We start from the raw sequence: 15,011 nt of genomic DNA, 5'->3' as shown, positions 1-15,011 counted from the left end.
AAATCAAAACACAAAGTAAAAATAAAGTGTAAGTAAAAGTAAATAGAGTTTGAGAGATGACTCGAGGATTTTTAGCAAGGAAACCCCAATTGGTAGAATAGGCCAATTGTTACGAAAAAAACCTCGTTAGAATGTGCAGTCCAGATAAAAACGATCCACTATATTTGAAGCAAATTACACCGAACTTTGATTCAGGCTCACACCCTATCGTTCTACCAAAAACCAATCGCTGAGAATCCCTGACTTTGCGACTCCCCTGTCCAACAACACTCGACCTCAGGCTTACTCTTGATCTTTGTAGAAGAATTGCAGGTACATCAAACAACACTCCATGAATGCTTTGACCCCTTCAAAGTGTGACCGTGTCACCCCTTTTCTTCAAGATCTGAATTTGATGAAGAACGAATGAATTCTACTTTTCGGAAATTCTGAATCTTCAATTATGCTCCAATTCCGATGAGATAGAGAACAACACTCCTAAATCACTCTTGTGTTTATGTATGTGCTCTCAAAAATAAAATCAGAAAAATCAGATTGATTTTCTGAATAAAAATCTCTTTCAAACAATTCTCTCAATTAGAAAAATATATATTTTCAAGCCTTAAAAGTTTAAGACAAAACATATATTTATAGACTTTTGAAAACTTAATTGTACTTGGAAAACAAGTCAATTTCATGTATAAGATTTTGGAAGAAAGTCTATACCAAATAGGAAATTTAGACAGAATAGGAAACTAAAATCCTAAACAATAAGGGAAGGCTTAACAGTTTGAAAAAATTCTGTTTTGAAAACTTTGAAGAAACATACCACGTATGTATAGTGTCCTAAGTGGGAAACATTCCTAGAGTGTTGGTCATGCCCTTTTTGTAGATCATAGTTTATCAAACTTGAACAACTTTCCAATTCCGTAGTCGATCTCGATCTCGATCTTGATATGGTAACTTGAAAATTACAACTCGATCGGACTTGTTTTGACATCGAAAGTAATCAATTACAGAATTTATATCTCACAAATGTTAGTTTCAATTGACTTAAATTGTAGATGGAAATTTATATAAACAAAAACAAATGCATGATATTTTTAAGAGAAACTTTAAAAACAGTGTTATGCTGTACAATCATACATATGATGGAAAAGTAGGTGCTTATTTATCACAAGTACAACAATATATAGCATGACTGAAAAATTTAAGCAACTCCATTACTAAGAAGAATAGTAATTGAAATTTTTTTCTAACTTTTGTTTCTTATTTGCACACTTTCAGAACAAAAGAAGCACCAGAAAGAGTCGATTTGAGACACGACAACGATAACATAAACATATTTTTTGTGTTCACATTCACCTCCATAGAAAATTTAAGCAGTTGTTTCAAGAAATGGATAATCAGTGTAGCCAATAACAGGATCTGGTGTATAGAATGTGTCTCTGTTGTACTTGTTGAGAGGCGCATCAAGCTTGAATCTCTTTGGCAAATCTGGATTGGCCAAGAATAAACGGCCATAAGCAATAAGATCTGTGCGGTTCTCAGCCAAAGCTTTGATACCATCTTTCCTGTCATAACCCCCGGCAACAATGAAAGTACCATTGAAAGCCTTTCTCATGGGCAGAAGACTATGGGGGCATTCAACTTTTTCTCCTTTAGTTTTCATCCTAGGCTCAACCATGTGACAGTAGAGAATACCATATTTATTCAATGATTCAGCCATATAGAGGGCGAGAGCCTCCGGGTTTGAGTCTCCTGATTCCATGTAATTTGCAAAGGGAGAAAGCCTTAATCCCACCCTATTTGCTCCTATCTCATTAGTGATAGCTTCAAGTATTTCTAGAGCGAATCTGCAACGATTCTCCAGAGAGCCTCCATACTTGTCTGTGCGGTCATTCACTTGGTCTTTCATAAACTGGTCTATTAGGAAACCATGAGCCCCATGGATCTCAACTCCGTCGAAACCTGTGTATCATTGAATCAGAATATGAAGAGTGACATTTTAAAACTCTAAAGTTGAAGAAAAACTTTATTTTTTATTAGTGTCTGAATGTAGCTTCGAAAGCTTACCAGCTTCCATAGCGTTCCTTGCAGCAAGTTTAAAATCATTGACAACTTGGGGAATTTCATCTGTAGTCAGGCGTCGTGGAGGTGAAAATTGTGCCACTGGCTTGTCCGTACAAGATATAGTACCTTGCCCATATAAAAAAATGCAAAAAGTTAATTCTTGTGTTATCAACTATAGTGTATTTAAATATATAAAAATGCCACCGCTGAAAACTATAATGCAAATGGTGTTGCCTATGAATTCTGTTACACAAACAAGTAAGTTATTTTTACTTTTTCAATAGGAGAAAAGAATCGTAGACTACACCCTTAAGAAATATGATGATGAGTTATTTAAGTCAATTCAAACTTCTGGTGAAATCATTATGGGCGATCCAACACGGACTATGTGATGTATATATCCCAACAACTAAAGTACCTTTAAATATACCCTTAAAAAATAAAATAAAATAAAATAAAACATTTAGGTCTTGATTTACATTCACAAAATATTTTTTTAAAATTTAAAAAATAAAAAATTATTTTCAGAGATCTATGAAAATCAATTATACGAAAAAAAAAAATTATAAAATAATTTTCAAAAAATTGAACCGGTGTTCTAATTTAAAAATAAAATAAAATATTATTTTTAAAATTACAAGCATGACTTATGGACCTATTGATATTTCTTATGTTTGATTGATGTATATCCCAAGTAATGATTAGTTAAAAGTTATACTTGACAAAAAGAAATAAATGAGGTAAGAACCAAAAAATAATAATAACACCACCTTGATTTGAAAATTGAAACTCTATCCTATGGGATTGATTAGTGAAAAGTTACAAAAGGGAATAAAAAAGTAAAAAAGTAAAAAAATAGATACCTTGCTTTGCAGCCCTCCCCACATGCCCAAGCTGACAAAAGAAGATACCACCTTTGGCATGAACAGCATCTACTATGGGTTTCCAGGCTTCTACTTGCTCCTTTGTCCATATACCAGGTACATTTGGGAACCTATATATAGTCATGAAGAAAGCAAAACTATTTATGAAACTATGAAGAAATTAAGCAAATCTATGAACCCAAAGAACTGTTAATTACTTATATACCCTTTGCTTGCGGTAGAAACTACAGTGGCTTCTGCTATGAGAAGTCCCCCTTTGGTGGTTCTCTGGGAGTAGTACAAGATAGCATGTGGCTGAGGAACATGTCCAAAAGATCTCAACCTTCCCAACGGTGCCAAGACAATTCTGAAAATTGTGGAGGGCAAAAACAGTTATATTACATTCTTTGTTGAGCTTTGAATGGAGTTTTGATATATAAGACACACACATATATATACCTATGGGAAAGTTGGAAGTTTCCCAATTTGTATGGAGTGAGAAGAGGGATTTGGAGGCCATCATGCTCTTGCTCTTGGCCTTCTTCTGCTACTGCTTTCTTTTCCATTTTTTTTACTTTATATATTTTCCTATCAACACTGAAAATGAGAGAATGGTTGGAGGACAACTAATTAAATTGGCCACTTAACTACTTATATATATAGATTGTAGACACGAGAGTTGTAATATGAATTTGGCACCTAATAATTTATCCTAAAAGAATTCCTATCTGAATTTTCCTTAGCAAACCTTTTTTTTTTTTTGTTGGGTTGTCTTTGTTTTTCTCCTTCCTCCCTTGGTCATAGACAATGCTTGTAAGGGTTGGATGAACTTCATCCATTCTACCGATGGTTCAATAGATTTAAAATAAATGTTTAAAAATAAAAATTAGGATTAAGTTCTTAACTATTCGGGTTTAACTCGTTACTCTGAGATTTTACTTTTAACTATTCGGATTTAACTCATTACTATGAGATTTTACTTTTTCTTTTTGTTCTTGTTTTACTGTACATCATGCACTGAAATTAAGAGTTCCAGTATTAGAATCTAATTCACAAGAAGAATCATATTGCAAGTAACGGGCGCATTCAATAGTTTATATAGAGCTGATGTAATATATTGTGAACATATATATTATAAAAATAGTTTATAATTACTCATTAGACATGCAATACAGGCAATAAAAAAAAAAAAATTTCTGAAGATCAGACCCTTTTTGCACTCGAACAGTCACACCTAACAAAAATATTTGGTTGATGCCACAATATCATTCCTTTTTTCATTGAAAATTAGATGGTTGGGACGTCTTTGTTTTTTTCCTCCTTCCTGCTGTCAGAGGATGACGACTAGGCGGCTGTTGCTTTTTCAACGACTAAACTAAATATGTGTTGAAGTGACGTCATGTATTGTCACGTTTATGGTAACAATTCACTCCACCGTATGATATGATATTTTTGTAATGATCCACTCTATTACATGGTATGATATTATCCGCTTTAAATCTGAGGCCGCACGATCTTATTCTTGGGATTCATCCCAAAAGACCTCACACCAATTGGATTGGAGATAACACACTTACACTTCACATTTTCCTTCCCCAGGTTATGTGAGACTGTGCACCCAAAACTCATCAGTGTGGTAGCCTGACAGTGTCTCTCGCACCCGCTCACGACACACCCGCTTACAAAGTCATCACATTTATAGTCTGAGTTGATATAAAATTAGAAAGAAAAAAAAAAAAAAAATACTATACTTAGCTAATAACATGTTTTAAAATTCAAGAGCAAAATTTCCAATATGAACTTGGTGAAACTGGAGAATTGAGTTAGAAATTTTTCTGATGGGCTCTGGAACATTGTCACAGTCCAACTCCAATCACCATTAAATATATAAGAAACTAATTTGAATAATGCTCAGAGTGGACGGATCGCCCGGCCAAAATTTTTGCCAAAATTTATATATGGTACTAAATTATAAATATTAATGGTGATTTTTTATAGAATAATTAAAGCAGCCCTTTTAAATTTTTTTATTTATGATTCTCTTATTATTATTAATAGTAGTTTGTAAATAAATTTAAATTAAGATATACATTAAAATAAATCGGTCTTTGTTATTGTTGTCAATGTGTATACTAAAAAAAATTATAATTATTTATTTTACTTTTATATATTAATTTCATATTATTAATTTAACCGGTAGATTTTTTTTTTTGACTTTGTCCCATGCTGACATAGTTAGTCCGTCATTGTTGTAGTCATTGCTATACCCACTGCTTTAAGAGTGGAGACATAAAGGCAGGTGGTGGTGTGACTTCAGATGACAATAGCCATGATAACACAAGATGTCCACTTTTTTAATATGATAATAAATTTTAGAGGGGTAACATAAGTCAGCATAAGTTTTTTCGACGCTCTATATTCCACCTTTCACATTTTTCGCACTCTTGTTTGTTTTTCTTACTTTGCATGACTTAAGTTTTGATATTTTTATACTCTCGTTTTAATTTTCGCCTCCTTTTTATATGACTTGGGTCATTCAGTTTGCATGACTTAAATTTTGATATTTTTATACTCTCGTTTTAATTTTCGCCTCCATTTTATATGACTTGGGTCATTTGGTGTACAGTTTGTTTTTGCTATATTGATGTCAAAATTACTAGGAGACGGGGGCGTGTGGTAGTAGCAAAAGGTGGAGCCCACAACTTGAATATCAATTGCAATCGTCACACATCACACAGGCTTGTTGCTAGCTGCTTTATTATTATTATTTTTATAAAGCCGCCATATTGTTTATTTTATAAGGTCTGCCTCTTAGCTAACCACCAAGCCCCTTCTGCCAATTTAGATGACAATAGCCATGACGTACACATGTTTACGTACACATGTTTACGTACACGTATTTACTCTTTGAATGTTTGAAAAAGAGACTCAATAAAGCTCCTGGATCTCATTAACGAGACAGATAATTGACGCCATCCATTATTGGGTTCAGTGAATATAGACAAGGCAGTCACTCAATAACGGGTATAGTTCTAAAAAATGGCATTCCTAGATTGTGTCTGCCATGATAAAGATTTGGATGGTCCCGTTGAAACGCTAAATAAATGATAAATTAGAGAGGAAGCTGTTGTAAATTTTTATATATAAATAATAAAAAAAATTATTTTAGGGTAGCACTACAATTTGATTATTATTGATACGTGGAGTGGATTGAGTTAAACTTTTTAATTGATGGTCTAATTAGGAATACGATTTTATATCATTGGATTATAATTTTTTAATTCATTTGGTATGATTTAATTTTAACCATTGATATTTAAATTTTTAAGATAGCAAATGAGACTTGGGTATGTTTATTTGTAAAGAAGTTATCCCTTATTTTTATATACAAGGATTTTAAAACTCTTATTCAGTCCTATCGTATCGACAACTCTCATACGGGTAAAGTATTCAAATATTTTGGAGGATCACAAAAAAATCTGAAGGTCGTCCTTCAAAATCTAAAAGTATCTGTGCTTTAATTATCAATCAGGTAAGAGACTAAATTTTCTCTTTAATTAATTGTAATATTCTTGATTTCTACATGTAAATTATTTGATTAAAATTCAACAATTGGTATAAGAGCACAATTAGGGTTAAGTTTTGTAGAAATCAAAAATAGTAAAGATTAATCCACTTAAAGTATTGTATTTGAATCGGTGTATTATATTAATTAGATTGAAATTAATATTATTTCAAATCGCACCACACGTTAAAAATTCTGTATTTGTACTAGTACATACGAACTCCATGGATATGTAAAGTTTTTGTTTTTAAAAGTTCCGACCATATACTTATATCATATGATGTGCACACCGAACGAGAAACTTTAATCAAGTACATATATTTTGTATTATACACATCAATTAGAATTTGTTTTCTTTTATAAAAGACCATTCAAGTGTAAAAACATATACTCTCTCCGTTTGTTTAGATGTAAAAAAAAATATTTTTTTATTTGTTAGTATTTGATTGTCGTAAAATATTTAGGAAGCAAAAAAATATTAAAATCTAACAATAATAATTTATCCATCAATTTTTGACAAGTTATTTTATCTGTCCCGTCTGATAGAATCGGCTTCAACTTCGACTTAGAACTTTGCCGAATAAAAAAATAATAATAATAAATAAAATAAAATAAATTTAAGAGAAAAATATTTTACATCGAAATAAACTAAGCCTAATTAACTTTTATGTTTTTTTTTTTCTACAAATACTTAACTTTTATGTTTTTTTTTTTATTTATCTATAAGCTTGTGATTCCATCCGGTTAGTTTTGCTGGTAGATAATGAGGGAATAATTTCCTTCACAGATGGCCAAAACTCTCTCTAACAGGACGAAAATCAAGCAGATCTAATGGTTTAAAGAAAATTTGGGGACTTTAGAAGCAACACTTGCCCAGGGGATTTAAATTATAGACGCAAAAAATTATTGGTTATGGCATGAATGTCAAAAAGAAAAGAAAAATTATATATATATATCCTGACTGGTGTTTTTAGATTAATGGGTATAAGTTTTCTTTTGAGTTATGATGAGAATTTCTTTGGTGCGTGTTTCTTACCAATTGCTATTTATCAATCTCTGTACTCTCTGTTTGTTATATTTGTGTTGTTAATCTGTCTATTCATTTTATTTCCTTTTATATTAATCTTTTATCAAACAATCAGTATGAATAAAGGAATCAATAAGAATTTGCATATAATAAACTAGATACAATCAAAATTTCTTTTTCACTCATGGCGCAGATGAACATTTTAACTGGACTAACCACTCATTAATTTTTTTCTAAACCTTCTCTATGCCAAAAAAAAAAATTGTCTATTCTTTTATGTGCGAATTTCACATTTATTTTTTGTGATTCACTGCATTTACTAGGTATTTTACCACTTAATAATAATTCATTGGTTATTTTAAATTAGATGGCAACGAGGAAAAAAAAAAAAAAGATAAAACAAAAATAAAGATTATGTACCCAATCAAGAAATAGAATGATTTATTCATATGGTATTTAAGAAATAGTTGTTCACTCTATTTAAGGATAAAATAGGTATTTCAATAGGAGAAGAGCTTCAATAAATGTTTTTCCAAACATACCTAAAAAATTGTTGTGATATAAAAAACTATTCTAAAATATGCGTTCCAAACACTGATTACAAGCCAAATGAAAGTGATAACTCTTACTTCTCTTTTTCTATTATGTAAAAGCAAAAGCAGAAGCTATGCCAAACGAGCTCATAAGGGTTTTAAAACTCTTATTCAGTTATATCGTATCGACAACTCTCATACGGGTAAAGTATTCTAATATTTTGGAGGATCACAAAAAAATCTCAAGGTCGTCCTTCAAAATCTAAAGTATCTGTGCTTTAATTATCAATCAGGTAAGAAACTAAATTTTCTCTTTAATTAATTGTAGTATTCTTGATTTCTACATGTAAATTATTTGATTAAAACTCAACAATTAGTATAAGAGCACAATTAGGGTTAAGTTTTGTAGAAATAAAAAATAGTAAAGATTAATCCACTTAAAGTATTGTATTTGAATTGGTGTATTATATTAATTAGATTGAAATTAATATTATTTCAAATCGCACCACACGTTAAAAATTCTGTATTTGTACTAGTACATACGAACTCCATGGATATGTAAAGTTTTTGTTTTAAAAGTTCCGACCATATACATATATCATATGATGTGCACACCGAACGAGAAACTTTAATCAAGTACATATATTTTGTATTATACACATCAATTAGAATTTGTTTTCTTTTGTAAAAGACCATTCAAGTGTAAAAACATATACTCTCTCCGTTTGTTTAGATGTAAAAAAATATTTTTTTATTTGTTAGTATTTGATTGTCGTAAAATATTTAGGAAGCAAAAAAATATTAAAATCTAACAATAATAATTTATCCATCAATTTTTGACAAGTTATTTTATCTGTCCCGTCTGATAGAATCGGCTTCAACTTCGACTTAGAACTTTGCCGAATAAAAAAATAATAATAATAAATAAAATAAAATAAATTTAAGAGAAAAATATTTTACATCGAAATAAACTAAGCCTAAGTTTTTTGTGTTGCTATAAGTTTTTAGTATTGACTACTGTTTTAGTAAAGGATGCACAAAGTGGAAAAAGAATGAAAAAATCTTAAATATTTGAATAGTAAAGCTACCGTAAAATTTTGAAGCTTTACACACACACACACACATATATATATATATTTAGCTGATTTATATATCATTATATATAAAACAAATGCAAATTGATTGTATGAAAGTTTGCTAGGAAACACAACTAATGAGTACTACGGATACATATATTGGTATGCATACATAATTAATTCATGTATATATATTCATGGGTTAAAGATATACATGTACAAGTGATGTGAATCTTTTCATGCTGTTTTGCCCACCTGCTTAACGGATTGGTTTTGTGAGAAAGCCTTTGTATAGTGAATATATATATATATATATATCTCTATGTATTTGCAAGATAGCATGTACAGTACAGTGCGGTTAACAGTAAAGGAAAAAATAAAGTTTCCTTTCATGAATTTAAAGCGGACTTGTTTATTTGAATATGTTTATACATACACGCATCAAATGCATAAATGGACAGCGAGATATTAAAACGTGATTTGTTTTGCCTAATTTATATCATGTATGGATAATCTATTTGATGTCACATTGAGATTTTTAATTCATGTTATATTACATGTATCAGTGACCTTTGAGTGGGACCTGAGGTTGTGTGGCTGAGGTTGTGTGGCTATTTAGTCACACCCAGCCCAGTGTTTTTATTAAGTAATTCATGATACTTGTTTAATTTTTTGCCGGAATTTTATCGGAGCTTGTGTGCCATAAGCAAACAGTATTAACCTAATTGATTTAAAGATTCAAGTATTTTAAGTTATTTATCGGATATTTAATATACATGCATTAAATTTTTGTTATTTTATTTCAATTAAAGTATAAAGAGAATTAAGATTTTTAAATCTTAATTGATGTGAATGTTATTATATTGTTCACTATAATTTACTGATATGTATGAGGAGGCTTAATTTTATTTGTGTTAAAGTCATTTATATTACAGTGAAATCAAGTGTTTCATAATATTTGGGTTTAGTTTATATTCTTATAAAGAAATTGTTGAACTTAAATAAATGAAACTTTTACAATATAGGTTCTTCCTTGGGATTTAGGGAGATGGTTGGTGGGTCGCCGCACCAACGCTTAAGAATGTGCACTAAGAGTGTGCGTATGCAATGTGGCCAAATTTTACATTTATAAGAGTCACTATTACTTCTAAATACAAAATATAGATAGGGCAAGTAGAGATCGTCCCAAGGGATTGATGTCGTATTTGTTGTGAAATCAAGATTAGGGTTAGTAGGTCGAGTGATCAAAATAGTGGTTGGTGGTTGAATTATACTAAGATGCTATTTAAACTAAAGTGAACAATAATGCAATAAAGAGAATGAAAGAGAGAGAGAGAGAGATCTTGGGGTTTAGAGATCACCACTAAGCATACTTTTCTACACCTTTAATGAATGATTAATGAGAGGAAGAACATGTATTGCAACAAAGTGTGTGTGTGTGTGGTTTTTCCAACAAGTATGGATGGCAAATTAAGCATATATTGTCTAAACAACATGGTGGATAGCACAACATATAAAATTAAGCCATTAATCATTTCTTTAAGCTCACAATCCAAACACATCACAAGGTTAGAGATACATGTTACTTGTTTTTCATAAGTATGGAACATCAACAACAAGCATGGATTGTCCTCCCATTTAACAACTACACTACAACTAAGCTAATGACATGAAATTAAACTAATTAAACTAAGGGAGAGGTACAATCCATCAAACAATGAGTATGAACCATCAAATAAACCACAAGAACATGGCATTAAGCACTATGTCTTAACAATCTCTAGATCTATAGCATCAATACACATAGACAAGCATCAATAACACAAGAAATAGAGACAAACACATGAACATCTATTCTACCATTCATAGACATATGGATAGAATGAAATGATCAATTGGAAGCATTAAACCATATAAATCATTGAATAAATAAGATCTATATATATATAAGTGTTAAGACATGAATCACAATACAAATCCCCTCAAAAATACATAAATCAAGAAGTAGAAAGCATGCTTAGGGCTAACTCTAGCCCCAAGAGGATGTCTAGCCACTCATGGATGATGTCCTCCAACCCTCAAGGGCAAGCTCCATGGAAGAAATCTGCTCCTTGTTTGATGAAGAGTCTCCAATGGTGTTTCTAGCCTCCTCTTCTTTGCTTCCTCACTAAGTATTATCTTCTCTAAGTATGTGTATATGGTCTCCTCCTGTTTTATGTAAAAAGTAATCCTTATCCTTATATAGGTAGGTCAAGTGACACCCAAAATGAGCTGGGGTCGTATAACAAATATTCCCCAATGATTGGACAAAAGATAGCATTTTGTGAGCTGGAAATTTAACTTTTTCGCACTGGAGGAAGTTCGATCGATCGAACCTTGGACTTGGATCGATCGAACATGGCTGAGATCTATGAAACTTAGGCTGGATCGATCCACGATGGCGGCGCCTTTTTGGATAAAAACAAATCTGAGATATTTTGAAGATATTTTTGGGAAAATGACAAAAGCGGTTGGTAAGGTGGTACAACTGGATAAGATCAATCATTTGGATAAGGACAAGAATGTTCGATCGATCAGAGAAGGAAGTTGGATCTATCGAACTTTTGAGATCTCTAAAAATGACATCATGGCCTAGATCCATCTTGAAGTGCTGAGATCGATGAAAGTTGGATCGATCGAACTTTTCTTGAGATCGATCGAAGTTGCTAAAATTCCACCCTTTACTTCCTTTTGCTCTACTTTGCTCCTTTCTTTGATTCATCCCAGAATTGCTTCAATTATGCTCTTATTTGACTGAGTTAGCTTATTTTGAGGATAAGTACCTAAAAATGGAAATAACACGAAATCAATACAAAACGGTAAAATAAGATAGATAAAGGTTCTAGAATACCTAAGCTTAAGGGGTTTAAATACGCACTTTTCAGCGCTCATCACACCCCCAAACTTAAATATTGCTAGTCCCTAGCAATGAACTAGAAAATAAAGGAATGAAATGAACAACTAATTAACTATGAACTAGAAAACAATAAATGGATAACGCCACTTTCGTATGGAACACGATTGCATTTAACATATGTAACAAGCCTTTTAAACCCCTAGGTTACCCCTAGTGGACGAGTGAAGTCTTGTGAGGGTTTCCAGAAATGATACCCACAAACATTAAACTCATTCTTTCTATAGAGGCACCAATATTGCAAACAAGCATTGGGAGAAAACTAACTCAAGTATGCAATTTTTCAAACATTTCCAAACAATATCCCAAAATCTCAATATCAAGCAAGCAAATATGGTCCTCCACACATCAAGAAAATGATCATGCAAATCAAAACAACTCTAGAATCCTTCTGAGTGGACCGGCATCAAATATGTTGCTATCTTAGCCAACTAAAAAATGATCACATCCTTACCCTCAAACTAGCACACAAATCTAGTACCGATCATCAAAACAAAGAATGGACATTTTTTTTTTTTTTTTTTTTTTTTTTTTTAATCCTAAGGATCAAAGATGGAAGCATAGTGCAATGTGTTAATCTATTAAGTTTTCTAGTGATCTATGAGGTCGAGCGTTTGGTCAATGACTCCCAAACCAGACGGCTTTAGGGCATTAGGCGTTCAAACAACCCTACTGACTTACAAGCTCAAAGAATGGACATTTTTTATTTATTTATTGAATAGACAAGTTCAATTATTAACCTAGAGTTTGGGCCCTCCACCTTTCGGCGCAAGAAATTCAGTGCTTGATGAGGCTAGAATCCCGGCTACTCAATGAAAAGGGTTTGTTATCCACTTTTATCAAGATGAAAGTTTTCAATGCACTACTAGCCCAATTGGGATATAACCAATTCAATAATCAACAAAGCATGTACCTCACAAATGAATGCTAGTGTGCGCCTGTGCTAGTGTAGAATCCTAAGGTGAATCTCAAAACAATCACAAAATCAGGATGATGTGGACCACAAGTGCAAGCAAGATATCAATCTTTCAAAAAATTTACTCCTAAATGGCATCCATAAGGCATACAAAGAGTATTGGACTCTCAAGTTAAGTAATTTTTAAATTTTAAGCAATATAGTCCTCAAAAGAGCAAAATCATAGCTAGTATGGACCAATCATATAAAATCTCTCAAATACACAAGTCATGCTTAAAATTTTGAATTAAAAAACAAACACTGCAAAGTACCATTACCCCCAAACTTAAATGGCACAATGTCCTTAATGTGCAAAGAGAACAAAAGGAAAGAGTATACTAATGCAATTAAGGTAAATAATGGCTGGGACAGAAGGATCCAAAGTGGGTGGCATAGCCCCCCCAAACTTGGAATGAACTGTGGTCCTGCAATTTTGGCACTTGGATAAACTCATCAGATAACAAAAGCGATAATAACAGTGCATAGTGGACATGCAAGTGTAAATGGGATAGTAACTGAAAATAGAGAGAGGTAAAAGGGTGGTCCTGAAAATTTTGGGCAGTACTCTCTCTCACTGAAGTCACTGGGATGTACCTGATGGAGTCAAACAGATAGCTATAAGAAGATGAAAATATGACATCCATACAGAAAACATATAAAAAATAATAATAATAAAGTGCAGTACATCCAGTATCAGAGCTGACAGACACGGCTGCAAAAATAGTATAACAGTATCAAAAATATACGGAGATCACAGATATATAAAATGATAGGAGAAAAGGGATAGAGAGATCAAGAAGAAGAGGTAGGACGGGCAGGTCGCGCTCTGCAGATGTCTCTGGATAGATCTCTGAATGCGGTCGACATCCGTACGGAGGGAAGCAATATCAGCTCTAATGGAGACAGCATCCTCTCAGAGAAAAATCGTGTCGGCGCGGATAGATACTACAGCATCCTCTAAAACCTGGAGTCGCTCTACAAAACCGGGTGTCTGTGCTGGAGCCTCAGGTATGGCTGAATCGGAAGAATAATGATCCTAAGCTTGCTCCTCAACATGAATGGGTGACCCAATTGGAGAGTGCTGCTCTGCGTCCTCTGCAAGCTACTCCAAATCGATGTCCATATGTATGACAGCCGGATCGACTGGTATATCGTCCGCTGCTGGGTCTGCTGCTGCTGCCTGCTCCTCTGCTTGTAACTCCTCAGCTGCTGTCACAATGTCCTCTCGAAGACTCTTGGTAAAGGCATTGTATGTTTTATTCCAGTCCTGCTTCTCAAATGAACAGGCCCCAGACTCAGTACGCTCCCGTGGCTGGAAGGGATAGTGCTGGTCTCGCAAAATCTGTGTAATGAGATGGCCAAATGGAAGAAACTTAGCCTTTTGGGGCTTGGCCTTGCTGATGTAGTCGACATACAGCTTCATCATGACGCTCTAGATGAGCGCTGGGATAGATAGCCAATACCCTGTATAGAATGTGTACAGAGCTGTCAAATAGTCGTTGCGCCTCTGTGTCTTATAGCCGGCCATGAATACATTTCGGTACAAGACCGAATCAAAGAACCACAGATCATCAGGCAGATAGGTACGAGTAGCAAATGTGGCGCCCTCACTGTAATGGCCTGTAAGTTCTTCGGCCGTAAATGCATATGAGGGCCTGTAGAGAGTGGGATATGTGTCATGTAGCTCTGGAGGGCAAACGTGTGGACACTGGCAAGATCTGGACAATGTGTCCACCGTGATGCGGATTGGGTAACCATCAATGGTTGTCCACAGCTCCACCAGGTTACTCGGGGCAGGCCGGAGGTTCTGGAAGAACATCCGGACCAACCTCAGGTACACTGGGTATGAGACAGGAGCTAGTATAGCTGAGATGCCCCGTCTGAAGATATCATCATATGCTGACCGGGTAAGCACCGATCGGGAAAAGAAGTCTGTGTCGAAGACCGACTCATGCGCCACTGAAAGGCGTGAGTATCTACATAATGA

At 33.5% G+C, this 15,011-nt stretch overlaps 1 protein-coding gene across 3 annotated transcripts; it reads right to left on the bottom strand.

The window, feature by feature from the left end:
- Window positions 1–1,331: 1,331 nt before the first annotated feature.
- Window positions 1,332–4,139, bottom strand: LOC132298794 (12-oxophytodienoate reductase 1-like). Of its 3 annotated transcripts, XM_059795152.1 has the most exons (6): window positions 3,375–4,139; window positions 3,142–3,282; window positions 2,916–3,046; window positions 2,823–2,843; window positions 2,056–2,178; window positions 1,332–1,950 (listed from the first exon to the last, which is right to left on the bottom strand). In XM_059795152.1, exons 1-6 carry the CDS (start codon window positions 3,479–3,481, stop codon window positions 1,358–1,360), a joined length of 1,116 nt encoding a protein of 371 aa, XP_059651135.1. In that variant the 5' UTR covers window positions 3,482–4,139; the 3' UTR covers window positions 1,332–1,357. The 3 variants fall into 3 exon arrangements, with proteins under 3 accessions (XP_059651135.1, XP_059651134.1, XP_059651133.1); XM_059795151.1 differs by lacking the exon at window positions 2,823–2,843 and having other exon boundaries at window positions 2,056–2,187; window positions 2,901–3,046; XM_059795150.1 differs by lacking the exon at window positions 2,823–2,843 and having other exon boundaries at window positions 2,056–2,211.
- Between the last annotated feature and the right edge of the window lie 10,872 nt (window positions 4,140–15,011).

This window comes from Cornus florida, unplaced genomic scaffold (genome assembly GCF_030987335.1).
Source record: "Cornus florida cultivar Cherokee Brave unplaced genomic scaffold, ASM3098733v1 CherokeeBrave_3.0.0_Hap2_Chr03, whole genome shotgun sequence".
NCBI lineage: Eukaryota > Viridiplantae > Streptophyta > Magnoliopsida > Cornales > Cornaceae > Cornus > Cornus florida.
This window is presented reverse-complemented; position numbering and strand designations above follow the sequence as displayed.

Coding starts and splice junctions, on each gene's coding strand:
- LOC132298794 (XM_059795150.1), bottom strand. CDS start 3,481: ATGGAAAAGAAAGCAGTAGCAGAAGAAGGCCAAGAGCAAGAGCATGAT. Junction 3,047..3,141: donor GTTTCTACCGCAAGCAAAGG/GTATATAAGTAA, acceptor GACTATATATAG/GTTCCCAAATGTACCTGGTA. Junction 1,951..2,055: donor AAGGAACGCTATGGAAGCTG/GTAAGCTTTCGA, acceptor AATGATACACAG/GTTTCGACGGAGTTGAGATC.